Source organism: Ptychodera flava, chromosome 10 (assembly GCF_041260155.1).
Source record: "Ptychodera flava strain L36383 chromosome 10, AS_Pfla_20210202, whole genome shotgun sequence".
Lineage (NCBI taxonomy): Eukaryota > Metazoa > Hemichordata > Enteropneusta > Ptychoderidae > Ptychodera > Ptychodera flava.
The window spans coordinates 31,111,620-31,139,019 of NC_091937.1; the positions used below are offsets into that span (position 1 = coordinate 31,111,620).

General features: G+C 39.8%; 1 protein-coding gene across 2 annotated transcripts in view; it reads left to right on the forward strand.

Annotated features, from left to right (window-relative positions):
* Positions 1–27,400, forward strand: part of LOC139142501 (neuronal acetylcholine receptor subunit alpha-10-like) — a 101,207-nt gene that overhangs the window by 37,051 nt on the left and 36,756 nt on the right. Inside the window, exon 1 of one of the 2 annotated variants that reach the window (XM_070712455.1) lies at positions 22,220–22,471. The exons of the other annotated variant lie outside the window; for it this stretch is intronic. Within the exon in view, the coding sequence (XP_070568556.1) occupies positions 22,393–22,471 (79 nt within the window). The 5' untranslated portion in view covers positions 22,220–22,392. Of the gene's footprint in view, positions 1–22,219; positions 22,472–27,400 lie in introns of those variants that run through there. 2 annotated transcript variants of the gene reach the window in all.

Below are 27,400 nucleotides of genomic sequence, written 5' to 3' on the forward strand. Positions count from 1 at the left end.
CAAGCATTTCGTTTAAACCTGGAAAATGTTTGGAATTCTTAGGAAATAGTGGCTACCTCCTTGCATCGACTTATATGCCAAATATTTGCGCAAAAAATTTGCGTCTTTCTGTTCACACCCTGCGAAGAGTTATTGGTCCATCCCTAACTAGGTCAAGTGAATACCCGTAATCCTTGCTATTAAATACAGATTGACTTTGTCCAGATGAAAATGTTTCGCCTAGCTGGCTTTTATCGTGTCACGATACGCGTTCACTGTTGCACGCTTCCGTTGCACGCAACACGTTTTACAAAGAAGAACAACGCCTCAAATTGGTCGCTGCCAGCAACGAAAAAACAGTAACAGTGAAATAATAAACTCTAAATAGTTACTTTGAATTAAAGAGCTTTTAATAATTCACTCTTCCGTATTGTTGTTACTGTTTGAAGGCAAATACAATTTGAACACTCAAATTACATTCAGATCTCAGAAATTCAGGTGCTTTGTGTTCATAATTATTTCATGACGTCACACGTGAAGCCGAACTAAAGATCGTATAAATCTGCGTGACTGCGTGTCTGGCATTTTTAACGACTACTTTAATGCAAGCTTGTTTGATATCCATTATTGATCTTTCTCTAGACTTTTAGACTTTGGATTATCTTCATTCTAGTTCCTAATTTAAGGAAGTATGCGCCTTGAAAGTGAATGACTTAAACTTTGCTCAAATTTTCCTCAATGAGACTTCCAACCATTCTTTTACTAAATCAAGAAGTGAAATAGGGGTCACCGTACAAAATGTGGTATATAGAAACAAATCAACTTAAATTTACTGACACTGTAAATTCAAAATGGCTGCCATCCATGTTAACTCTACGGGAACAAATATTTCGGTTTAAGAAAAAGTATTAGGTTGAACACTTTTTTACTCCAAGAAGTTTAACCCTTTCACCCCCAGTTCCCTGTATACAGGTCCAACTTAACCATAGAAAACATGGTGGTGAAAGGGTTAAAAGGAGCCCCACAGGTGGTGGATTAGAAAAGAATGATAAAAGTTTGAAAGTCCGAATATCTGTCCTGGAGACAGTCGCCATATACCCTACTGCGATCAGAAACTGGGTGAGACATTTCAATCCTCGCTTACTTAATCTGTGTGCATGTTTACCCATAGACAGCGGGCCTCTGTCTATGATTTGTCTGATAAAAGATTGTTAACAACTGCTGTTTGAATACTATTGTGTACGAGTTAAGTTTACTCTTGACATCCAATATCAAATAACCGAAATTACAGAGCATTCCATCTTTTCGGAACAAACAGTGTACTTTCTGAACGAGGCTATAGTATATGTGAAAGGTGGACGTATTTTCACAATCAATGGTACTTGGTTCAGTAACTACTATGCACTGCCCCACTACACTCACAGGAGCAAACTGTTTTGGTCAACGAAATGTCTTTAAGGTAGTATGCGCCTCGAAAGTGAAAGACTTAAACTTTTGTTCAAACTTTCCTGAATTAAACTTTCAACCATTCTCTTACCAAATCGACAATAAAACAGGAGGTCACCGTGCAAACTTTGGAACTACCGAAACAGGTAACCAAACATTCTGCGATATTTCAAATTCGGCCGCCATCCCCGTGTTAACTCTATGGGGAAAAATTAATTTTTGTATTTTTGAAAAACTAAGCCGGTGAAAGTATTTCTTTCTCCTAAAGCTTTAAAATGAGCCCCCCCCCCCCCATAAGTGGAATGTAAGAAAAGAATTGTAGAAATTTGAGAGCCAGATTGTCTGTCCTCATGGCGCTCCTATATTAACATCAACCCCTTTTATAGGGCACTTGGTGTTTTGAAACAAAGTATATCACCCATATTTTCGTAGCGATGTCTTTTCATGCTTCTCTCTCAGCAACCTGTTGTTGATTGACGGTACAACTTTTGCTGGAAAATATATATATGATCACAGTCTAGATTCTAAAACACTTCGGTATCGATCGTTTCCGGTGAAGAAAATGGCAAACTATTGAACTGCCACTATGGTGAGAAATCTCACAAAGGCGCAACTTCAATGCATCGGTCTACTGTAAATATTTGCGTGCTACCTGTGCGGAAAGATCATTGAAACGCCGCTTCGAGGCAAACGAAATGATGTATTCCCCGTCGATACCCGATTTAATCTCTACTCTGTCGTTGGCTGCCCACCCACGTAAGTTGAAATAGCGGTTATTATTTCACAATCTAGCGAGATTTGTCAGCTAAATTCGCAGCAATCGTTCCTAATTTCCAAACTTTACACGGAATTTCAATCAGCATAGGATGGTTCCCAGCGTTAGTTCACCGCTTTACTTGAATCGTTTGTGAAAATGGCCTCAAGCGCCGGAAATTTCATCCCCTCGCAGTTTAGCAAAACTTCGATTTCAATGCTTGCCTCTCCGTTCATTTCAATTTTTCTGTCGCCTGGTTGCACTCTTATCAAAAATATTGATTTTTTTTCAATGAGCTTGTACTTTTGAACTTCACCCAATGGACGTGCCAGTAGACCAGGCAGTATAGGTGGTCAGAATCCCGACGTGAAATATTTTTGACAACTTTTGAAATTAAAAAAAAATCATCTTTATCAAGTTTTACAAGGTATGCATGCTTCTTTTCAGAGTTCCGCACTTTTTAATTGCGTCTAAAAGCCATAAATAAACACTTTGCGACAGCGTTAGGGAGGTAACTCGGTTTAATATCCAAGATTTTCACCGCACGATAATATCTTATATCATACACTTAGCGGTCACTAACATAGAAAAATCATATGCCGCCATCATTAACTAAAACAATGTGGTCTCAATTATAAGTGGATTTTGTATACGAAGCTCATATCCTATTGACGGTGACGGCATCCACAAAGACACCAGTTTCGTTTACGAGCATGCTTTCGAAAAAGTGACTTTATCAATTGCAACTTTTTACGAGATTGTGTGTTTTGTACCTTGATTGCGGTACATCATTGTGTTAAATTTTAGCTTGTATGATAACTTGTGATGTTGTATTGATATCTATGATTTGATGAGCTCTTTTGTCCTTAATTTATATATATTGTATGGTTGAGGCCACGCCTTTCAGGTATTGCTTAAGACCACGTGCTTCGACAATACGAAACAAGACAACGACGTTCCCCTCCTTCGTTCTACACCAAGACACACCGAGACATTGGAGGACACACCGAGACATTGGAGAATCTGTATCTTTAATCTCGGGCGATGACATCTGTGAGCTTGTCTAAACCTAGAAATACAGGCTATGCAGTTGACACGAACTAAACATCTTCGAACAGTCCTTACTTTGAAACCCTAGAACGAAGGATAAGACAAAGCAATGCTTGCTTTTCAATTTATCCCGTTTTAACCCCCTCCCATCATGTAACAGTCCAGCCCTTAATTTTCAGCGGTCATATCAATCAATATACAACCCAATCAAATGCGCATTTAGATTAATGCACCTTCTTGTTCACTGGAGTGGCATATTAGAAAGGGACTTTATTAAAGTATTAATTTCTGCGCGATTTCCCGGAGGCGTCATGCCCGTTGGGGTTCTCCCATAATCAAGTTCCTCTGCGGTTTTTCAGCGTGGTTCTGTGCTAGGTCAAGTTTTTATGCCGCACGACGTACTTTCCCGCCAAATCTGTTGACTCTCAAAATTCCGCCGTTTTCTGTTCTGATAACGAAATTTTGGTTCCCGTTGTCTATGCCCTGAAGAAAACTGCATATCTACACGTCTGTATGTCTGGATGAGTTGAGAAATTTGTTTGGTAAAGTGGGATGTATTTTGTTGATCGTTGGGTATGATGATGCGTCGTTCGACCCTAAATGAAATATATGCGCACCGGGTTTGTAAAGAGACTCAAAGGAAATAGCTGTTTGCAGCTGGTCCACTGATTACCCATAATGCATAGTTCACAAGAGGGTAGCTTTGCGTTGATTACACTGTAGGTTTTTGACTAAGAATTCCAGAACAATCAAGTGGCGTAAGTCATCACCTGCGAATTCGCCAATTTTGCCGTTTATAAACAATTACTTTACCTAAAAGTCATCTGTGGTTTTACGCAGAGTCTACGTGAAGGCAAGCTTTGACCTACGCGAATCAAGATTTGCTGTTTACAGCCTACAGTTGATAGATAGTCCGTGTGTTGCGTTATCTCACTGTGTCCCAGTCAGTTTTTTTCGTGACGTCATTTGATGTTGTTGTCGAAACCAAACAGTGGAATAACTCACTTTGATTGCGAACCTATTAGAAAGTACCTATTTTAAGAAGTTATTTTACCCAACAACAACTTCGGTGAAATGAAATGTTGCCCGTCAACACTGCAGCAATGTATACCAATGACTGCAAGATCTTCACATCTCTCGCTTGCATAACTGACGACATACGTCCTTTGAGCTAGGGAAAATCAACTTTTGATTTATTAATTAAGACGTTATTTCAAGAATATTTGTTCGATTGATAGCGTAATATTGCCCAGAGAATGTCTTAGTCGACTTGAACTAGAAATATGTGTTAGTTTCAAATTTCAAATTGCTCAAAGTCAGCATCGTTGCTATACAAACAGAGACATTAATACAACTTTCAACATTTCTTGGGACTTAGTTATCGGTTCAAGGGGGTACAATGTTGCTGTAATATGATGGTCCTCTCGGGGATACTTCGCGCATTGACCTCTGCCATGTATGTTATCCTAGACATCCGGGACACATCTGGATGTCAGCTGAACCATTACGCGTCATTATATTGATATATGAGTGTGATAAACTTCCACTATGCGAGCGGTGGACCTGTCAGCGACAAACTAAAAATCCTTTCACGTATTTAGCCTTTCCTTCTTCCATGACGGTCCAAACAACCATAAAAAATGCATTTTAAGCTCGTACAAGTTGACGACCTCTGACATATATCGGCAAAAGGAAATGGAAGGTTGAAATATTGATGGTAACGTTGGTAAAGAGGGGTCGGAAAAATGGCTTCGGTGAAAGTAGACGGGAATAAGCATATCAGACACTGCCATCTTGCTCAAACCCAACCCCCGGTCCCTCAACCCATGGTACAGAATATACAAGTATTATAACAAAGTCGACTATGCGAACATGGACTTCTGAACTTGAACGGCCTCCACACAAAGGATATCTGCGTTCAAGTTGTTTGATGTGATATTATTTCCAAATATTAATTTCTCCCTAATACGTTATTCATATTTTCTCCATCTAGAACAAATTATTTCACATGATTTTGTACGGGACAGCATCGCATTTAATACGACATGGCCGTCAATTAAATCGCCGAGTGGTAGCCTTTGAGTCATTAGCTATGAGGCTAAGGCTGTTTGTTGCTTAGAGCTACTAAAGTTATTCATTCCAGCACGTATTTAACTTACATTTACATCACTTTCCTTTATATCACAATGTGGACACCAAACCGATAAAAAGCTAGCAACAAAAACGACGACAAGTATTGCGCGAAGTACGAAGAAATGCGATATTCTGTTGAATTCATGGAGTGAACCTGGCGATTAGACGAAATTGGGATTTAAAAACGCTCAAATTAGGTTTTATCTCAATTGTAACGTTACAGAGAACGTTTCTTTAACACAGCCGTTTTCATTGATTTGGTTACAATATAGGTCATCCAATATGGCGCCCCTGAATCAGGCTACTAATGGAGTATCGAGAAGCGCGGGATTTGACGTTAACGAGACGTCACAACGAATATATCGTGTCGTTTACGATTGCTCGTTTGTCCAAACCTATTAGCGCGATGGTCCTATTATTCTGGTGTTCTTTTTACGTCAGCGAATAAAGCAGTGACAATAGTGCTCACATCAAGCCTTTCAAATGTATCTCGTGAAATGTATCTCGTGAAATTTCTTGATTTGTCTGTCTGTCGGTCGGTCTGTCTTTCTGTCTGTCAATTTTTCTGTCTGTCTATCTGTCTGTCTGTCTGTCTGTCTGTCTGTCTGTCTGTCTGTCCGTTTGTCTGCTTTGCCTCCAGTCATGGTTTCCATCTGTCGATGTATATCTACCTGTGCACTGGCCTATATTATCTTCTAGTACTAAGAAGAATCTTCCCATCACTCTATAAAGTAGCAGTAGCATATACTTTTGACAAATGCTTTGGTATTTTACCCAGCATTTCCTCTATGTTTTGTCCATTTGTCTCAGAAACTTCAGTCAGGTTCACTTGCTTTATTAGCCTCTTTCGGATTGATTAAAATTTGTAGGATATTACTACTACATAATTTGCAATTTCGATTTAATTTATTTCACCCATTGTCTGAAACGTCTTATGTCTAATTCAATGACAGAAAAAAAATAAAGATTCTCTCTCTCTCTCTCTCTCTCTCTCTCTCTCTCTCTCTCTCTCTCTCTCTCTCTCTCTCTCTCTCTCTCTCTCTCTCTCTCTCTCTCTCTCTCTCTCTGCCTACATACCTTTACCTCATTTCATCTGGTGTTCTACAGGCCTCGTTGTCAGATCATTTCTTTAACTTCAATCTTTTTTTTTAATTAGACACCAACAAACTCAGTGACAACATACTGTTAATGCTCTGCACTGCATCCTTCTTTAGTTGGTAAGTTTTTCATAAACAATTAAAGTTTCGAAGAAAGGCATGAAGTCTATAGGTACAAAGTTGTCTACATATTATTATGCAAATTAGGCAAAATTTAGTTAGACGTCACACAGCATTGCACAATATAAATTCACCTCATGAGTTCACCGTTGGCGCCAAATGTGTACAGTGACAGTGAGTGACTGTGCTTTCAGTGTTTAACATTGCTGAGATGTACAGGTGTCTTTGCGCTCTTGCTATCGTTCCCCAGAATATCGACCGAAGGATGAGTATGCAAATTCTTCCTCTCTCAATTTAGGGTCCCTCTTTTAGCATTCCGCGTTTTTCTGGAGAATGTATACACAAACAGACAGATTGGACACTGGTCCTGTAGTTACATGCTTTGTTGTTTACTATGGGAGTAGCGAATGCATCGGCCATAGTAAAACGAGTTATATTTATATACAGACAACTAATTTGCATTACTTATTCTCAAGGTGTTTTCCAGGTGATGCGATTACCTTTCAATTGTTACCGTTTTTTGTTTTTAAAGCGATACATCGGAGAAACGCTGAAGTCTGACTTACTGCCCAATTTTTTTCTACGACATACAGTTACGGTACTCAGATTTGTTTTAAAGAATGGAGCTTTGGCAAATGAAATTCGTTATCTCGGTAAAAGATTATTGACGCGAAACTATACCGAATTATGTCAAAAGATAGTTTGCACATCTTTATTATTTTCCCCATTTTTTCTTCTGTTCAGACAAGTCACACGGTAAATGTTTCATAGTTAACGGGCTAAATACAACCATTTTGAAGCAGTAAGATCTTGGACAACTACTATATCATTAATATTTATAACCTCTGCATTTATCAAGGTTCCCTCGGAAGGGTTATTTAGTAAGTCTCCAGTAACTTTGACTATCTGAATAATTTAATTTTCCCATTGCTCTCTGAGTATCATCAATAAATCTAAGTTATGATCGCACACTTACTGCAAACTACATAGCATGGCATTCATAAGCCCACTGCTGTGACCTATCAACTTTGTAAGAGCCTGATTGACATTTCAAGGAAACCTAAATGTCAAATTTACTATTAATTGCTCTCCATTTCCCGATGTTTGATAAATTTGTCACCAGCAAGACTTAGTGGTGTAATCGTTCGAGGCAGATGCTACCGTCATGTTACAATGTCAAGGACAGTCATTTCATTAAGGTGCAGCAAAGAAAAAGATCATGTACCAAATAAAACAAAAGAAGCCATAAGACGCTTATTGAACTAGACGCTAAGTAAATAAACTCCCATCTCATATTAACTGTGTAGTCTGTATGTTTAAAGGGACAAAGTCGGCCATTTTTCATGAATTTTGTTTGGTGCAAGATACTACTTATATTGTTTGACATGTTGAAAGATACTGAATGAATGGGTGACCATGCATATACTTGACCCCGGTTTTAGACAAATTAAACGAAACCATCGCGAAAATGAATTAATGGTCATGACCATTAATTCTTTTTCGCGATGGTTTCATGTATCGTGTCGATAACCGGGGTTGAATATATGCATGGTCACCCATTCATTCAGTATCTTTCAACATGTCAAACAATATAAGTAGTATCTCGTATCAAACAGAATTCATGAAAAATGGCCGACTTTGTCCATTTAAAGGGACAGTGCTCTATCCCTTATTCCCGCATTAGTACTTGTTGACACTGAGTATTTACATTGTGTTATTCCTTTGTGTTTCATTGAAAATTTCATCAAGCTGGTTAATTTGCTGTCAGATAAAGCTGAAATAACCTGCCCCTTTAAGAAACCTCTGTGTAACATCCACTGGTCGCATTCAATATACTACTAACTATGCATTATGAATGAGATTTGTATATGACATTATTTTGAACGTCACTTTCATCACAGTCTACGCGAGTAAACAGTTCCCGGGGTCTTTACTCAAAATTGGACAAATTGAGGTACGAACAACTCCGGCATATAGCAAAATTTATATAAAACACAAGCAAGCATAAAAAACACCTAAACAAACAATCCCCTGGCTGCCTCTTCCCGTGAACTATTTGATGCAGACGTGACAAATCGCTCAACAATTCTGTCCTCTTTTTGATCGAGATTAGAACTGTCAGAGGTCGACTGAAAAATAAACTATACATCCATCGGCCATGTTATTCTAGAACTCTTGTCAACGATAACCCTGTATTACGTATGCCAGTACAGCCAGATACTCTGTGTGCGTGCTTCGAATTGCGCAGATTCTTGCGCCTTGTCAACACATGGTAATTAGAAGGGTATGTCGGCAACAGAGTTCTGCTTAGTTTCACTCATTTAAGCCGCCTCTTTAACACTTCCAAGAATTCCACAAGAGTTTATTTCTCAATATCAAGGACTGCTCAGGAGGAAGGGTGTAATGACACTAGCGGGAAATGACCTTTAAGAATTCGCGCCAAAACGTGAATTACATTTCAAGAATGAGAGCTTATCCAAGCCGTCGAACAACAACGAAATTTACAGCGTGCGCTTGTGGCTAAAGCGGTCCAACATAACCACAATATTTGACGGTGTTTGTGCAATGCAGCATGGGGCTTTGCACTACTTGAAAAATGCTAGCACAAGCTTTTCCAAATACGTGACACATTGAGACAGACGTATTAAGAACAGGAGGCGAGATTGGAGGCGTACCTGGGGAAGGGTCAAACAGGACTCGTTGATTTAGATATCCTATAGCATGCCTGAGGTAGACGGTTGACTCTCCTGAGCAGAAGTCGAAGTTCGTTCGGGTTATGACTACCCAATTTATCCAAAATATCAATCAAATAATTGAATTAATGCAAATCGACTAAAATAGGAATTAATTTTAATGTAAATGATTACGGTTGTTCCTTGGAAACGACCGAAGAATTTGGACTTGGTGATGCTTGGCAGAAGTACGTGAGGATAATACTGCATTACCTCGTCAAATGCCAGTGGAAACCGGTGTTGATGTAGTTCGTACACGTAATAATCAACAACTTGACAAGTGAGCTTTGTGCCTTGAATACTGTAGTTCACTTAATAACCAAATATCAGCACGAAAGATTGAGCTTGCCGTCTTCGGGCGCACACGCATTAAAACCTCTTACGTCAAGAATTCGGTGTTACCACGGAAACGCGTTTAGCGCTTTCAGAGAGATTCATGAAGGGGTAAACATTTGTGTGTAATGGTAGAATTCTCGTTAAGGGCACATGCAGACGTGGGTGAAATACGTAATATTTGAACTAAACTTGAGCGTTGGATCACCGCTCCTCAGCGCGACTTTCATCTTCTAAAGTCTGTATTTTGTTCGATGCATCTGTTTGTCTTGTTGTATACCAATAAGTATTTTTTTTGTTTTAGAAGGACAGTAGCTGTATTAAACCTTCCACTATTTTTGTTTCTATGTCATTGCAAGTTCTTGTTCTACTCACCATAGCATGTTGATACACCGACTATTCGGCTTGCAAACACAGCGTCTGTACTTTTTAGAAGCACTGTTATTGTTTACTTTTAAATTCTAGTCCGGAAAAGAATTCCCTTGTCAACAATAACAATGCAGTATATGCATGTACAGGCTGGGTTGACAAGCTGAATACTGTGTATATCAACATACTTTGAAGAATAGAACAAGAAGAAAGTACAGCTGGCGTTTAAATTTTTTTTTTTTAATTATAAAACTAGTGAAAAAATCACCATGAGTTACAGCTACGTGTGCGTGTATTCAAAACAGATTTAGAAAATATTGCTACAGCTACAAAAGTAGCAGAATGTATTCTTTTGGATATTTGCGCTGAATGGGATGTTGGCTTGCTGCTTCGTATTTGAGTTGTACCTCTTATCTGTGGAATCTACTGTGCAGCATATGGAAATGTTATGTTTAGATTAATTTTGAGCGTTGATTGGTTGTTTATAATCAATCACACCATATGACGTCATCCAGCGCGATTGAGCAAAACTTGAAAAAATACATAGAAAAAATACATACAGGTTCGTCGTTGCGGTACTTACCTAATATGATATTATAATTAAACATAACAGGACCCGCAAACGTTTTAGAAAAGCCTTTTATTAAATACAGATTCAAGCACCGAGCAATATTTTCACCGGTTAAATCTTTTCATGTCGGGCGCGACACGATTACAAAATGTCAACATGCAATCATTAATCTGCGGCTACGTACACGGGGAGCATAAGAGGGCCATATGGTGTAGATAAATACCCGTGATGGTGTGCATCGCGGGCCATTGCATCCATTTGTAATGCTTCGTATGTAAAAGACACACTGTTTTCAATGTAAACTGAGTAAACTCGGCGTATTAATCTTTGTCGAATGTCGTTTAAGCAGAGCATTCCTCGGCGTATCGCGACTCATCGCCGTCCACAATGGTTTAATGACCGTCGTTTGAACGCAATAATCGTTCGCGATTGATCGCTGTTTTTTCAAGGCAGAGCGATACCAGGCGAGTTTTCAAACCGTGTCTGATGACTCGATAGCGCTCAAGCCGATGTTTGGCAATGTTCCCCGTGACTGTAGAATGCATTCTTCCCGGGGGTGCGTGATGCGCGATTGTCGATTTGCGATGGGATAAGAAATCTCACCGAGCCACACAATAACAGCGATGTAAAAAGAGCGATGTTATATTGTTAACAGCATGTCTAGCTGCACGGCTTCACAACTCTACTTATGCGCACGTGTAGATTTACAGTTCTAACTACACAAACAGCTTGGTTTGCGATCATGATGGTGACAAAAGATGACTGTAGGGGGCGCGTTTTGCCACACGGCTGCATTGCATAAGTTGCTGTAACTTTTGATAGATGTCCCACTGTTTTGTCTCCTGTGAAATTGCTAGTCATCAAAGCATATTTAAAGGCTCACTATTTAGTTTGTCAACACGGCGTATCTACTCGTAAAATGTACAGTAATTGTTTAAATTTGAATCATATTTCGAACTAAAATTCACCTAACGATGCAGTCTACACAATTACAAACTTAGTTGACAAGCTTAATACTGTGTTTCACGACACACTTTGGGAAGTGGAATAGGAACCTGGAGTTAATATTTAAACAATGTAGTGGACTAAATTTGTCAAAAGTTACAGATACTGTCCCTTGAACGAGTGATGTCAGGAGACAAGAAATGTGTGGGCGCTGTTTTGATGCCAGTTGTACGATAGACCCTCGAGAATCTCGACAGTCTATGGTTGTACCTTCTTGCGTAGCGTCTGCAGTTTAGATACAATTTTCTTAACCCAAAATGGGGTTTTGTCCGTAAGTTGGTGATTTCCTATTGTTCCTTAACAGAGGCAAGGTGAAAATCAGTAAATGTTGATTTTGTCAACTTTTTTCACCACGTTTTCACTTTTAAAAAAACTTATTTTTGTTTTAGTTCCTACAGCATTTTGAAATACCCAATACTTGGCCTGTCAGCACAGCCCTATACTGCGGCGCATTGTGTAATGTTTCTCGCCAGAAAATGAACTCAAGCCCGTATTTGAATAAAAAATTGTCGTGAGTGAAGATGTTTGCCATGTGTCTTCTTTACATTCCTCTTCTCATCGGACCAAAATAAGTAGATCAAAGTTCCTTCCATCGGGGTTCAACAAAAGCAAACAGAGTCCATGCCAGGATTTCTGACTCTCTGAGGTTTCGGTCAACTGCAGTGGATAGTCCAGATCTTGGGGCTATAATTACACCAGTTGATAAAAATAACTCTTAATTTATGCGTCTATGATGTCATAAATGTAAATATATCATCTATGCCCATGATTTCTGGGAGTGGGCCGTGAAATACAATCCATTATTGGCGTCGGAGGCGATAAGAGGTTGTGGACAGGCTGAATATTTTACTTGAAAAAGTAGATTGTGGAGGGTCCTTTATCATGCTTGGTAGTAAATTTCCTAAGATGATTTTGACCAAAATACTCACACGCAGCGGAAAGCCACGTATTTTGCCGGAGAGATTGGCCGCTTCGTGCTGTATACGGCAAATGAATGCACCGTTAATAAATTACAGTGGCGCGCGATGGCACAGTGACGTATTTCGTAAATGATCCTTTTTATAGGATAATGTTGTCCGAGGTTTGTTTGGAAGTAAAAGTTGATCATGTGCTACATTCTATCACAGCTCCGTTGCGGATCTGCGTCAGTTTCAGCGATGTTGGAAGCGGAGAGCGCCATCTGTCGGTGAAATTAGAGAAATACAGAACTGACAAAACAGTTCATAAAAGCTGGACATAGCTATCGAAAATTATGAGTCCATCTCCCTGTCTTCACACTGGGTGCATGGAAATGGCCATCAGGAGGGGAAACCGGACAGACATTAATACATGTATTGGCAAAAATCATTTTCAACTGCTTCATTTTGCAGCTCGTTATTTATACGAAGTCTATGCCTGTCAGTTGTCTTGGCTTGCACTGGCACCGTCCCAATTTCCTAAGCAATCTAGCCGTTATCGTATGAGACCTAAAACATTGAAGTTGAAAGACTTAAGCCTTTGCTCAAACTTTCCGTAGAGAAACATTAAACCACCCTGTTTCGAAATCAAGAATAAAAATCAATGGGTCGTCATGCAAAATTTTGTACGGAGAAAAAATTGCTCTTGAAATTCAAAATGGTCGCCATCCCTGTTTTGACTTTATGAGGCAAAATAAAATTTTCGACTCTCACAAAAATAAGCCGGTGAAAAGTATTTATTATATGAGTTTGAAGATCTTACAAGTGGAAGACCATAAAGGTGTTTCAAATGTTAGAGTCTGAATAAATGTTCCCAGGACGCATTCCAACGGAACTGACTCTGTTTCGGCTTTGGTCGCTCATTATGTAGCGAGATACTTGCAACAACTCGATTAAGTTGCCAACGAATCTTACTGCAAATGGCTAAAACCTGTACATCCAGTTTGTGTAACGTTGATGATTTGCTGAGTGCCCAGGGGTCAATCTACAGCAAGGGAACCAATCAGATTAAACCAAAATGAAGGCAAGAGAAGGGGTGGGCTGGAGAGACCCCATCATCTCCGAGAGCGGAAAAGTTCGAAAGTCATTTGCGGTAGATGCACTTATCGCTATTGTCCCGTGAGAATATCAGCCATCTCTTCGTCTCATAACTTTTCACTTAAGGCGCATCTCTGAAAAACCCATTAGCAATCTAAAATATAACGATTCTCGTGAATTGAACAAGGCTGGTGTTTTAATTCAATCCTAGAATGTAGCAATGATCGTGAATATTTTATTATCTTCTTGACAAGTCTGTCAGTGTAAGGATGAGCAAACTTCGATGTTCTCAGGGGTTATTAAATTCCTGCGAGATCGCGATGCTTTCGTATTGTAGTTTGATGCTAAAGGTAGCATTTGTCCGTTACGATTTCTAAGATACCCATTTCGAGAGTCTCAGTTTTACTGTTAAATGTGCGCATTGTATGTTTTGCTTGCTAAGCCAAATTAGCTCACAACTTCAGTATTTTTGCACCGACTGTTGACTGAGTCCAATACAGTTGGTAAAAAACTTCTTCACTGACGATCAGAATATTTTAGTAATTAATAACTTCAACTTCATAGAACTAAAAACGAAATAAGAGGAAATTTGTACGACATAACGAGAATAATGTCCATCTAGTCGTCGTATAAACAAAAATTCATATCTGTTGTTTACATACAATCAAACTACCAGTTCTGAGTTTCGCTTGTCCAATCCCGTCTCGTAAAAGTGTGGCCTTTTGAAAGTGCAGTTTTGACATTACTCGAGCACTTAGCGGCTAAGTAAAGCTTTAAAATTTCCACGCGATGTGCTTCATTAAAAATTAAAGTCGATGCACCCATCTTAGGTTTTGGTGTATCCATCTCATATAAAGAGTATGAGTGCCTTCCATCACGCAGGTCACAGCTTACATCCGGGAGCTCTACAGCCATGCTCAGCTTTATGAACAAGACGGCCATATTGCGCATACGACAGAGAACGCACCAACATTTTTGAAAAATAAGCACATTACAGGGCGAAGAAGATTGGAGTGTTTCTGAGGGATGTTTAAAGAACGATTCCAAGTGATTGATAGTTTGAAATACATCGTCACTTTGGGGCAAACTAACAAATGATAAATTAAACGACGATGGGTGAATTATCGTTTAATAAGTGTCGGAGGTCGAACGATTGGAATAGTTGATAGCATAGCCTGATCATTTAATCACAATTATTAAACGCTCGTTAGAGAGAATGCGGACAAATAAGGCAGGCGCACAGTAAATTCTGATGCAGAAGGAAACGAAATAACAGCGGGTTGGCAAAAACATCGGCAATGGTAAAGAATTTGAAGCAGGCAGACTTGAAGAAAAATGTAGGCGAAGTTGAAATGACGGGCACATTCAAGCAGTCAGCAGACGAGCAGACGGAAAACGTGTTGACAGAGAGACGAAGACAGGTTCAAAGGCGCTCTCAGTTTTGAGTGTATAGTAAACACTTAAGACTCGGAGAGAATATTTGCTGGCTGACTGCCGTGTGTGTATGTCTGTCTGTCTGTCTGTCTGTCTGTATGTCTGTATGTATGTCTGTATGTATGTATGTATGTATGTATGTATGTATGTATGTATGTATGTATGTATGTATGTATGTATGTATGTATGTATACACTGTATGTATGTATACACTGTATGTATTTATACACTATGTTTGTATGTATATTTATATGTGTGTGTGTGTGTGTGTGTTTGAGTGTACGCGCGCGCGCGTGTGTATCTGGCAGACATAGATATATACATAGAGATATTGATATGCAGATATGTTTTTAGAGTGACGATTTGACAGACGAATGACTACATGTAAAGTATGCTACTATTCATAAGCGATCGGAAGAAAAATGTAACCATATGGTTGACAAATCGGACTATTGATACAAAACTGTTTTATGTGTGCCTGTGTTATTTTCAAGGCCTTTTAGAAGGCGAAATCATTGAATTTTGTACAATTCTGCCGGCACTTACACAATTAACGATGCATGTACATTGCAGAAGACCTTCGGGTATTCATCCTGTGGTGAATGTTTCATTGCTAGGTAACAGTAACAGTGAAACTTGATTCAGTATAATTGCGAACCTTCAGTTGAGAGGCGATGCTGGCCAAGGACACTCTTCTGAAAGGATTGTCTTTGATGTGAAATTAAAAGTTACCCGGTTTCATTTATTCCAGTCCTTGGACGTGGACACGTGGGAATGCTTGATAGGGCGTTGTACCTGTCAGTGGCATTGAGATGAGCAAATAGCATATTTTGTCACCGTCAGAACCCCCGTAAATTATATATTTTCGGAAAGCCTAGATATAGGGGAACATTTCGGTTACTATAGTGTCACCATTGTTTACATAACTATCACATGACAGGTAATTTGCATAACCTTTCAAAAATCAGTTTTCCCGATGTTTTGCTTCAATGCTTTGAGATATGTGACTGAAATTTCTGTGAGTGCAAGCTGTTTTAACGATCTTCTAAATTATGTCTCAAATTTTTTTAATCTTCTCAAACAATTTTTATGCCCGAAAAACTTCCAGAGTGGTACGTTTCACCCTAGTTGATTTCTTTAAAATTGTGGACAAAAAAAAACTAAGCAAAATAAAAAATCTGAGACACATTTGAAATAGCGTTGTGACAGCTTGCATTCAAGCGAGTTTGAGTCAGATATTTTGAAGTATTGAGGCAAAGCATGGGGAAAACAGATTTTTTAAAGGTTATGCAAATTAATTGTCACGTGATAGTTATGTAAACAATGGTGACACAGTGGTTACCAAAATGTTCCCCTATATTTAGGTTTTCAGAAAATGTATAAATTACTGGGGTTCTGAGCTTATCAATCACCAGAAAATTGTTAGATTAAAAAGGTCAATTTCTTGTCTTAGAACCTTAAACCTCTTGAAGTAAGAAAGATTTTCACTCTCTTAGTTTTGCGAACATCGCAAACTTAAAGTTTTCATTTTTCTTCCTAGAGGTAACACAGGGGATGGCGGCCAGCCTGGTAAACGTAACATATACCGGTGCTATATATGGTCGCGTTTGCCGCGGGGCTCATCCAATGCAGCACGTATCTTCCGAACGGTTGCACACGCACAATGCCCGAGCTCTCGTATCGACACCAATTAGCGGTATCGCAAGAAGCGAGAAAAGATAGCGAGGCGTGTCGAGTTGCGTTTCATCTTGCCAAAACTAACCAGGACCCCGTAAGTCAATTTTGACCTGTAGAACACATTTAGCTAACGAACTGTAGCTTGATGCGAAGAATGCACAGAATCTCAAACTAAAATAACAACATTACAAGCTTTTTCATTCAACGTTTCCAAGCTGATAGCAATCAATTAAGAAAAACCCTGGGCAGCCTTGAGGGCAGACAATGGCGCTCTGATTACCGTGTCGAATCTTGTTGATTTCATTTTTGCCGTAATGAGGCAAAGACATACTGTGCAACGATGGTGACACAGTTAATTTTTTTGGTAATACAGTCAGTTTTTCACTTCTTCTTGTACTTTTTGCGTCATTAACGCCTTCGAAATAATACGTGCGTGCGTCACGGAAGACTGTTGATCGTACGATCGCGGTACACAAAATCTTGGCTTATGTATGATGGCGCGGTTTTTTCAATATAAACTGTATCAAAATAATTTCTTAGACATTACATGTATGTCTCTGAGGAAAGAGTTCCGGAGCTGAGTGTTCGTCCACTGTTAGCGCAATGCAAAAATATCATGCAGAACCTTTTTTATCACATTATTTTATAGTATAGATAAATCACCAAGGCCGGGTGATTAGACTCTTGGAAAGAATGGTTAGAATTGAGCCTGAGGACAGGAATTTCTATCTCGACACATTATAACGGTTTAAGTAGAGAGCGTTCTATGCTTTTTTGCATGATACAGTACCTTTTACAGGTACGTACAGTATTCTATTTTTGTGTAAGCTGCAATTCTCAGACTGACAACATTTTCTCTGTTCAGAGGTTTTTTCCCCGTTTGGACCACGCGAATCTAAAGACCAATTCCCTCTCTTTCTTGATTAAATAAGAGATGGACCATTAGCAATGGAAGATGATTAAGATTTGTAAACACTTAATATAATAATTTGGGATACTTGAAGAAGAATATAAGCACTAGAGAGTGTAATTTGTGTAATTTCAACAACAACAAAAACAACAACAAAACGGTTCAAAGTAGCCCTAGTTTCCTTTGCGAAAGAGTGGGCGGACAACAAATATTATTGACCCCAAACGGTGCAGATATTATCAACCCAAATCAATGTAATGATAAACCTCGCAATTTCTCTGCGAATTGTTGAAAGGATAGCTTGACTTTGTTTTCAGAAAATTAGAGTTATAGGAATATTGTGTTGCAACGCAAAACGCTGCTGTATGATGCATCTTGTGGCTTACATATTTGCGTTTGTAAGAATTTCATTGATCAGTCAAGTAAGGAAACTGAACTCCGTGATTGGCAATTGACACGAGTGCGTCAACGCTGGCGCCTTAGCGGATTCGCCGCGGGGCGAAATATGACCAATAATAACGCAACAATTGACACGTCCTCGCCAAGATTGACGGATTTCGTTGATGGCCTAATTACGTAGAGTGACGGTAGCCATCAATAATTCTGTTAGAACCCAACGCATTAATATATCGAGTAAAAAAGAGCGCGCTAACAAAGTAACAGGAATTCGAACCTTCTTTAAAATATGAAGCAACACAGCTGCACTTCCTGGACCCGCTTTCAAGGAAGGTTTTTGTTCAACTTGATAATGCACAACCAGATGAAATTTGATGAATTGAATTCCCGTGCAAGTGAAAGTCTTTCCTCTCTTTTGGTCGCTTAAGTGTTTTATATATGAAGTACTATGGATCATCGGAACCCTGGGGTCGTTAACAGCCATAAGTTTAACAGTTTTGGCGCGAATATATCCCGTTGTTTATGCGTGTCTCTGTCGATGTTTCCGCGAATTCGGTGCGTAGCTGTCACACTAAGTGTGTTACTTTGTCCTGCTCTGAACCAAAAGAGGAAATATCTTTGAAATGGGTTTTCATATAACGATATATCATTGCTGCTTTGGGCGCATTCTTTGAATAACCAAGCTGAGAATAGCGCGCTTAACATACAGCAGGATTTTCTATTGTCGCTAACGAAATGCGACAACGGCCAGGTCAGGACTAGGTCAGGTAGAGGTAACATGGTACATTATACTATATGCTCATTCTAGTTTACCCTAGGCAAGTGTGACTGGGAAATTTTGCACAGGCTTTAACTATATATTTCAAATAAAGAAATGAACAAAATTGTTCCCGAAGGATCGTCTGTTCCCCATCCAGTAAAATTCGAAAATAAAAAAAACACCTGTCCGGAAGAGAGGTAATTTCCATCGAGCGGGAAAGGACGTTTATAATCACATTCTACCCTCAAGTGAGGAAAGAAAATTAATAGAAATCGTGTTCAAATATCTGCAGTCGGTAATTTGTAATGTCCCGAGAAGGCATGAATATATGGTAAGCGTGTTCACGTTAAGGTTCAACTGGCTGAGGTTTTTGCTGTATCCTGAAGTATTAAGTACTATGGTATTCAAGTCGTAAACACAGCCCCTCTTTCTCTCGGTCCCCTCTCTCTCTCTCTCTCTCTCTCTCTCTCTCTCTCTCTCTCTCTCTCTCTCTCTCTCTCTCTCTCTCTCTCTCTCTCTCTCTCTCTTTCTCTCTCTCTGTGCGATGTCTGATGTCATTATTGTTGGCAAATGTATGTGCGGCGTCTCGGAAGCTTTTAGCCAAATTGTTGGCGGAATCTCATTCTTCTTATCAAATTATTTCTTAACAGCCAACCAGCAACACCATATCCCAATTTTCAGACTCTTCAAGTTGCTGTAAATAATTACAATCTACCAATAAAATATAACCTTCCGAGCTGCTGCAAAGTAGCAAGAGTTTTACTCTGGACTACATGTCCTTTGTTAACGATAAAATTCCATACAGAACACAGTAGGCTTACATTTTGTGAGGACTTTTACTATGAACAGATGAATGAAATCATTCCTTCTCTTTAGCACATAACAACGATAATATTCTCAAAATTTTTGCTCACTTAATATTTGTGGTGAGATGTTGCGCGGAATTAATGTTGTACATTTTCTTGTCGACAGGGGACGCTATTTATTATTGCTCTTATCTTCTCTAGGATGTTCGGAAACTGTCAGTCACTTTAACCCTTCGTGATATTTTCCCTATAGAAATATATATTTTTCATTTCAAATTATATGCTTACATATGCACATTTAGCCACAAAACAGGCGGCAATATATCGCGCCTTTGCAAGCCATTTGCAGGCTAGGGAGAGCTGGAGAACTAGACATATCATGGACAGTGAAATACAATATTCGAGGTTCGGGAGAGATATGATAGTATAGCCACCATTACAGTACAAAGGTGATAAGGATCATCCGGGGGCTGATGGCTAATAACAAAAATTCATGTGCAAATGAACAACTGCGCGTACCACTTTCCGAAGTTATCACAGTCTGTGCAGTTATCCAGCCTTGTGACGTCATTCAATATCGATGACGTCACGGTGTCACTGTCAGGTCAATTGACAGTAGTGCGTTTCACCTCAAGTCGAGCCGATAAAAAACATATTTGGCGCTTCCTATTTTCATTTAACTGACATTCTTTTAATATTGCGGCCTCTTTAAAAGTTTGCGCATATTTAGACAAGAATTTATTAGCAATGTTTGTGTGAATTAAATATAAATCTGTGTTGAAATTATCACGAATACTTCACTATTCACATACTGTATGGTTATGTTCTGGTCAGAGTACTAGGTTTATGGAACAATTCAATGCAATCCATAAGTAGAGATTCTTTTCATCGATGGAAAATTCAAGGTCATTGGATTAGTTTCGACTTTGAATTTGAAAGAAGCGTATCTTGTTATCAGAACTTGATCACACAATGCCAATAACATTGGCAATCTGGATTTTATCGCTGATTGCCCAGTTTCCAGTACCTCAATAACAGTGAAATTATATGACAGACAAGCCCAAGGCTCGTTTCTGACGGCGTGGTCGTGACGTCGCACCCGGGGTTGTACCGTGGCATCAAAATTGTGCCACTGCGACAAAACTCAGAAACCTTTAGCTCTCACAGGTTGACGCCCGGCTTCTGATTATGCAAGAAACTTGAACTTGAATCGATCACGCACGTCCCCATCATACAGGGTTGCTGGTACCCTTACATTTAAACCTTCGCAGCACATGGGTTCACCAATGAGAGAAATGAAAGCGAACTTGCTTGTCAGTCAACAAACTTGATCAATCCCTTGTTTGTCCATAATAACAAAATCCCCAGCATCAAACCATTCTAAACCGGTCTTTGTTTTCAAAGTGCACTGATGGTGTATACTGCTTGAGTGTTTGTTTGAAGCAAACACCAGTGCCAAGGTATATAAGTGTGTGGACAAAAGGTCGTATGATTCACCTCAATTATACGGTCTAAAATAACCAAACGCTGAGGAAAAAGTAAAGCGACAAAGTAAACGGTTTACATATCACGTTTTCAATATCCTGGCCATATGTTTGCCATCAAAGGCACCGGTGACTTTATTACTTTTAATACAGTATAAAAATGCCATATGATGTGTAGTTTATATCGCGATACGTCTCTTCCGGTTGGTGCGGACAACTTTTAGAATCATTCACCTGGCCCTCGTCGCCATGCGCCAGTGTACGGCGTGTTCTTACTGTTCTGAGTGTTTCGCTCCCGCTGTTCAGCCCGCAAACTTCCATATCCTGTCATCGACCTCGCTTTCTGTGAAACGTTTATCGTTCGCTGTGGGCTCTCGACCACTGGAGGCGACAGTACTGTCGCAACCCCCCTCCGGATTTAGTAATGGAATGTTCCCGTATTTAGCAAGCTGTGGCAAATATTGGAGCATATTGAACGAATGAATGTGTGCCGATTGCCGTTGTATACACAATACGTACAGTATCTATCTACCTCAAACATGTTTGTCGTCATTGAAACACGCCAATGTTGGCAATTGAGAGCGTTACACTTTTCTCAGCGATGTCGTCAGCTGTAGTGGAATCCGATTGAGGAGTTATCGAGGGGACCTAATGCACGTGCGTATTCCTGGCAAGCCCGGGATATCATTAGGTCACCGTGTTGTTTACCAATCCGCAGCTTTGAGTGAAGGACGGTAGAAGGTGAAACGAAGGAGGGACTAATGAACTTCTAACGCCGGCAGGGGAAAAAAAAACAGCCCTGCATCGGTCACGGTTTCTGTCCGCCGTTCAGAACCGAGAAAGATCACGAAACGGAGGTTAAGTAAGACATGTCTGTACAAGCGTCATAGCTTGAATCAGTAGTAACTCCATAGACCTGTGCGGACTTCAACGCCTCTCGGAAGACAAGGCGGGTGATAAAACCTACTGGACCAAATGAGAACACTGCCAAGTGGTATATTGTAAAATTGTAAATCCATCGACAAGACCAACGGAGTGTGTGCGTTGCGGTAGTTCCGTGAAATCTGCTAGAGTATTTTCCGCCCATAGGTGACACTTCACTTCTATTTATAGCGAAATTTCTTCGTCAAGATACTGGACGCTGTTTTTTCCCACGTCGAGTTAAACCAACCGATGCTTCAACTCGGAAGCACTGTTCGATCAGGTGTTCTACCAGATTTCCTGGCGGGCATGTGGCCGTTGTCACGATAAAGGGGCCTACTGCTTGTACTCTTGGATACCACTTTCCCCGCAACAACTGACATCCAACTTTATTAAATTTACCTCTCGTCTTCGTATCGCTATGGGCAACAACAGTTACTCGTGGCTGATACCCTGCCTGGAGATCCACAAAGCGTTGGTCATGGTACTTCTTCTAACAGGTGAATTCATTGTTTTATCGTTTTCAATGCCAAAAGATCAGGTAGATCAGGTGCAACCTGCAATTGAGTTTTAACAGGAATATCTAATTATACGGGTATTTTGCAAAAATTCTCTCTCAATATTTAACTATGTCATCGTCAAGTCAGTTGCATGTCCTGTTCAGGATTGTTGTGGTATTCTGGTACGATAAATGTCCAACGATCGAAATGAACATGAGTTTGTGACCAGACGATATCAGATGGGCGCGTAAACGACGCGCGCGAAAATAGTATCTGAAATTACAGTTAAACATCAGGTTTGATTTGTATCTTATGGCGAGAGAAACGCGGTAATACTTTTAGTGGCGCGAGGTTTCTCAAACGTTTACACAAAGCTTGACAATATGAATCAGTCTCCATGAATAAACTGACGGTTGAGAGTTCGAAAATGCTACAACCCGTTCTGTCTTTTCAATTGCCACCTCAATATGGCGCGTACACGTTGCAATCAAATTTAGTTTGTGTTAGCACTGTAGAATGAAAAAAGGTTGGGCAGATGTGACATAGGACGTTGAAACGATACCCCTGCTCCTTTGCTCTGGTCTAGAGAATTCGAAGCTATGAAAATTGACTGGTGATAAAACATTTTGCCAGCAACAACAGTTTCTTTGTTCATGAATCGTCTCGCCATATGGACGTTTTTTTAAATCACAATGCAAATAATAACTCTATGACGTTTTATGATATTTTTTTCAGAATTCAATGTTTTCACTGCGTGAAGCGCCTGCGTCTTTGTAATTAAGTGGTATAACCACTCACAAAGTATCCACAAAGAGATAAGATGAAGGCTTTTGTCTCTACTTTACCACGACACATGATGAGAATAAGGAGTATGGAAAATAAATTTTTGGCATTTAGTTGTGTGCGCGCCTTGGCGCACTAAACTCCACCTCTTTTACAAAATTTAAAATTAAAAAAACCCAACTAAATAAGTGAGTGAACGCTCTAATTAATAATGTCATATATATATTATATATATATTATATATATATATATATATATATATATATATATATATATATATATATATATATATATATATATATTTTATATTTATATATATATATATATATATATATATATATATATATATATATATATATATATATACATATATATATATATACATAAACATGACATAAACTCTTCTGCAACGATTAAGCGCGAAGAATGGGCAAACGATGCTTTAAAGCATTAGTGTTTTTAGCGTCATCGTAAATGTGAAGTAGCGACGCTATTTTGTGAGTGACCCCATTTCGACATTGATCTGTCTCCATCAGTTTAGTCCGTACAACCCATTATCCGTATTCACGTATGCAGCTATCTATCGCAGCCCTTCTCCGCTAGATATCGTTTACCAGATATCTGTGCACAAGGGCTGCTCCCTCGTGTGTGCTTCTCAGATGTTCACCGGTCTTTCGGTGTGTCTATCATACAGTCTGACGTGGATTACGTTATTAACAATATCTGAAAGTAGACACTGTCTCAGTATTTGTATGAGCAGGGTGTCTGTCTATCAACTCACTGGTTTGTGTACTCAACATTTATGTCGCCTAAATTATTTCAAAATATCATAAGACCTCTAAAAACACTTTGTGATGTCCATCCACCGAGATACAACCCCTCCCTTGGTGGGCCATCCGTAACCTCGTTCGCGTGACTCCAAAAAAGCCAGGGACCGTCGCTATCATAGCCTTACCCTGGATATGCCAGTTTGTCTCCTAGAGTCTCAGCAACAATTTAACTCAGGGAGTCTCGCTATGATATCTGCAAGTCTTAATGGTGTCCATTGTGAATTCTCCGCGGGGAAAAGTGGGCGCGGTTAGTGAAACACTCACGGCTAATGACGATGATTAATAATCACCCAAAAGACACATATCAACCGTGCTGAATGCAACATGGCGGCAACGTCAACCCATCTCCCTAATCAGCAGACCCGAACTCTATTAATTCACTGATCATAACTGTCACATTTATGTCTGCCCTTTCCTGACTTCTCATTAATAAAACGCAAATGCCTTGTCATCGCGGATATTGCCGCCTCTACGAGACACCAGTCATAAAGTTATGTATCGGATACATGAGACGAAGAAATCGGGTTTGCCGACAGTGACGTCATACCCTACGTAGGATAACTTCACGCTGAGATGCAAAAACTGGGTTCTCCTCAAATACGCATTTCTGCGATAGTAAACACATCTACTACAGGGCGCCTTTCTTTGATGTAATTCCTTTTCAGCGTAAATTGGCATAGGACTCTGCGAAATGACGTCCGTTATTTTACCTTGTCCTTCTCGCTTACTTTTGATCAAGACGGGACTCCCTAGCCTCGAAGTCTCAGTTCACCTTCTAAATTTAGCACACGTGAACTTGACCCAATTCAAGTTTGCAACGTACAGCCTTGTTCTAACCGCTGGCCACAATTAATTAATGTTGATATTTATATCAGCGATATATTTAAGCAATAAACTGCCGTTGGCGACGGGGATATAACCGTGCGAGATTTTGCCCAGTTCACGTGATACCAGCACGAGAGATTGCGAGAGCATATAAGGAGTGGGTGGTTTGCCGGGCCGTTTGTTGAGGTGGTTTTTTGCTAATGCATTCTAACAGTGTATTGAAGCTCTGGTGTGAGACATTAAAAGGGGAGTTCCACTGACTAAAAATTGCACTTGTTCCAATTGTACTATATCGCGAATACAGCACTTTTTCCATCGTCTGCACGGAGCAGAACGTCATATTTTCGCCATCGATGTACTGGTGTGTTACAATATTGCTTTGAGTTCGAGATCGAGATCGTCTGAGCAGTCATTTGACCAGGCAGGGTTGCATCAATCTTAAAGTACAGCCAACGGCCTTTCTTCATTATACATTTTTTTATGCTAAATGAAAGTGAGTTATGACTTCTTACATTTTGTAGAAGAAAAGTGGTGTGTTTTCATTAGTTACTGGATTGTTCATGATCAGCTGAAAGATTATTCGCTTTGACGCATGCGTAAAAAGCCGGATATATACATAGTATACTTACGTCAAATCTGGTAATGATCGGAAATGATATCTTTTCGACGTAGTACCGTAAATCCATTTTTAATTTATATTCACCTTCCTTACACTAGATTGAGGACGGCAGACTCGGCCAAGCATGCTTTTGAGAGCATGCGCAGGACTACGGTAGACAGTATCCTGTCGCGCAGAAAAAGACGAAGGGAAACAATTTTCATTTTCAATTTGACCCCGGGGCAGTGCAATACCACTTGAATTCGCTCGCGAGTTCCATCAGCTAATGGCATAGGAAAAGAACGAGTTGACTGTGGTTTGACGCCAATCAGGTGGAAATTTTCACAACAGTAGCCAACCCCGAAAAGTCATGTTAAATTCTTCAGATTCAATGGTAGAATAGAACAGATATACCCTGCGGCGCTCTGAGGTTGTAAGAAAGGTTAGTATTTAATGCACAAGCCCTATTTCCTCACTTAGATAGGTTACAAGTTCCCGCGTAAACGTTTCATCGCGGGAATTCAAGAAACATATTGGGAGGAAGCGCTAGCGGCAACACATGCGGCACGATCGAAAAATCATTGATATTTTACTGATAGCTGGGTCAGAATTCATACTTTGCTTATGAAATATTCAATTCAAGTGGTCGAAGTTTATTTTTATATGTGTTTTGCGAGTTCTCTTATCAACGTTCCGAAACAAATGGCGGGAAAAATGTTCCTGGTATATGTGAGTTCCCGCGTAATCCTCGCTATCTGCCCTTTGCTGGGTCGCTAGTCATTAACGCCTCATATTTTCATTTTTAAGACGACATAATGCAAAAATAATAAATGAAAGAAAATCAAATATTGCGCATGTTCAGTTAAATCCAGGATTGCGCGCGACCGAGCGAGATATATCTACAGTACATTTTAAAGCATTCGAGTGATGAACATTTTATCATACAGAATTCTCGGGAGGGAGAAAGAAACTTTCGAACTTCAATTATCTATATTACAGCTTCTTAATGCTCCCTGTCGAGAATTTTGTGTGCCGGGAATGATAAAATGCTGACAAACTAATACCCTATCGCATTCCAGAAATTATTCCCAAGGGATGACAATATGAGATCCAAGACTTGATTTACTGACAGTCCAGGGCCGTTTGGAATTCTAAGGGGAATTCGCAAAAAAGCTAAAGGGTAAAACTTTTCAAAACCAAAAGGAGTTTAAGTTCAAGTAGGTGTGAAGAGGAAGACACGAAATCGCGAAATGAAAAAAACCCGCAATGATAGTGCTTTCAACAAATTGCACAGATTTTCTTGTACAAAATAAGGATTGTCTCATCACTCAGCCGTCGAAATTCGCGCTTTATATTAAAATTAATTCAACTGACCGATTGACTGTTACTACCCCATCCAATCTTAGAGATGATACTTCATTCCAGAGTTTTTACCGGTTCCCATACTATGCGTGAAGTATACGCACTCTTGCTGACAAAGACACACAGGTGTTTAATTAGCGAACCGCTCTTCTAAAATTTAAAGCTAGCGAGACGAGCACCGGTCCATTCTAATTTCTACGAAGTGGACGTTTTTTTCGATGTTAAACACCCCAGGACACCTTGTTAACCAAGGTAGACCTTACTAATTTCAAAAAGAAGCGCATAGGACAAGCGTTTCATTACAGAAGTCACATTTCTCAGCGAAAAGTTGTGGCGGGGGTCGTCATTTTCCCATCATGTTCGTCAGGGGCCGAAGCTGAATTCCGCGGCAAGTCGGTCGGAAAATTTGACATCGGTGAGCATATTGGTTATTCCAGCGGGGCCTCTTTCGCAACGAACCCCAGAGACACGTATCAAGGCTGGCGAGGTATTACTCGGACTTAGGAAGAACGACAACCGGGCAGACACAGC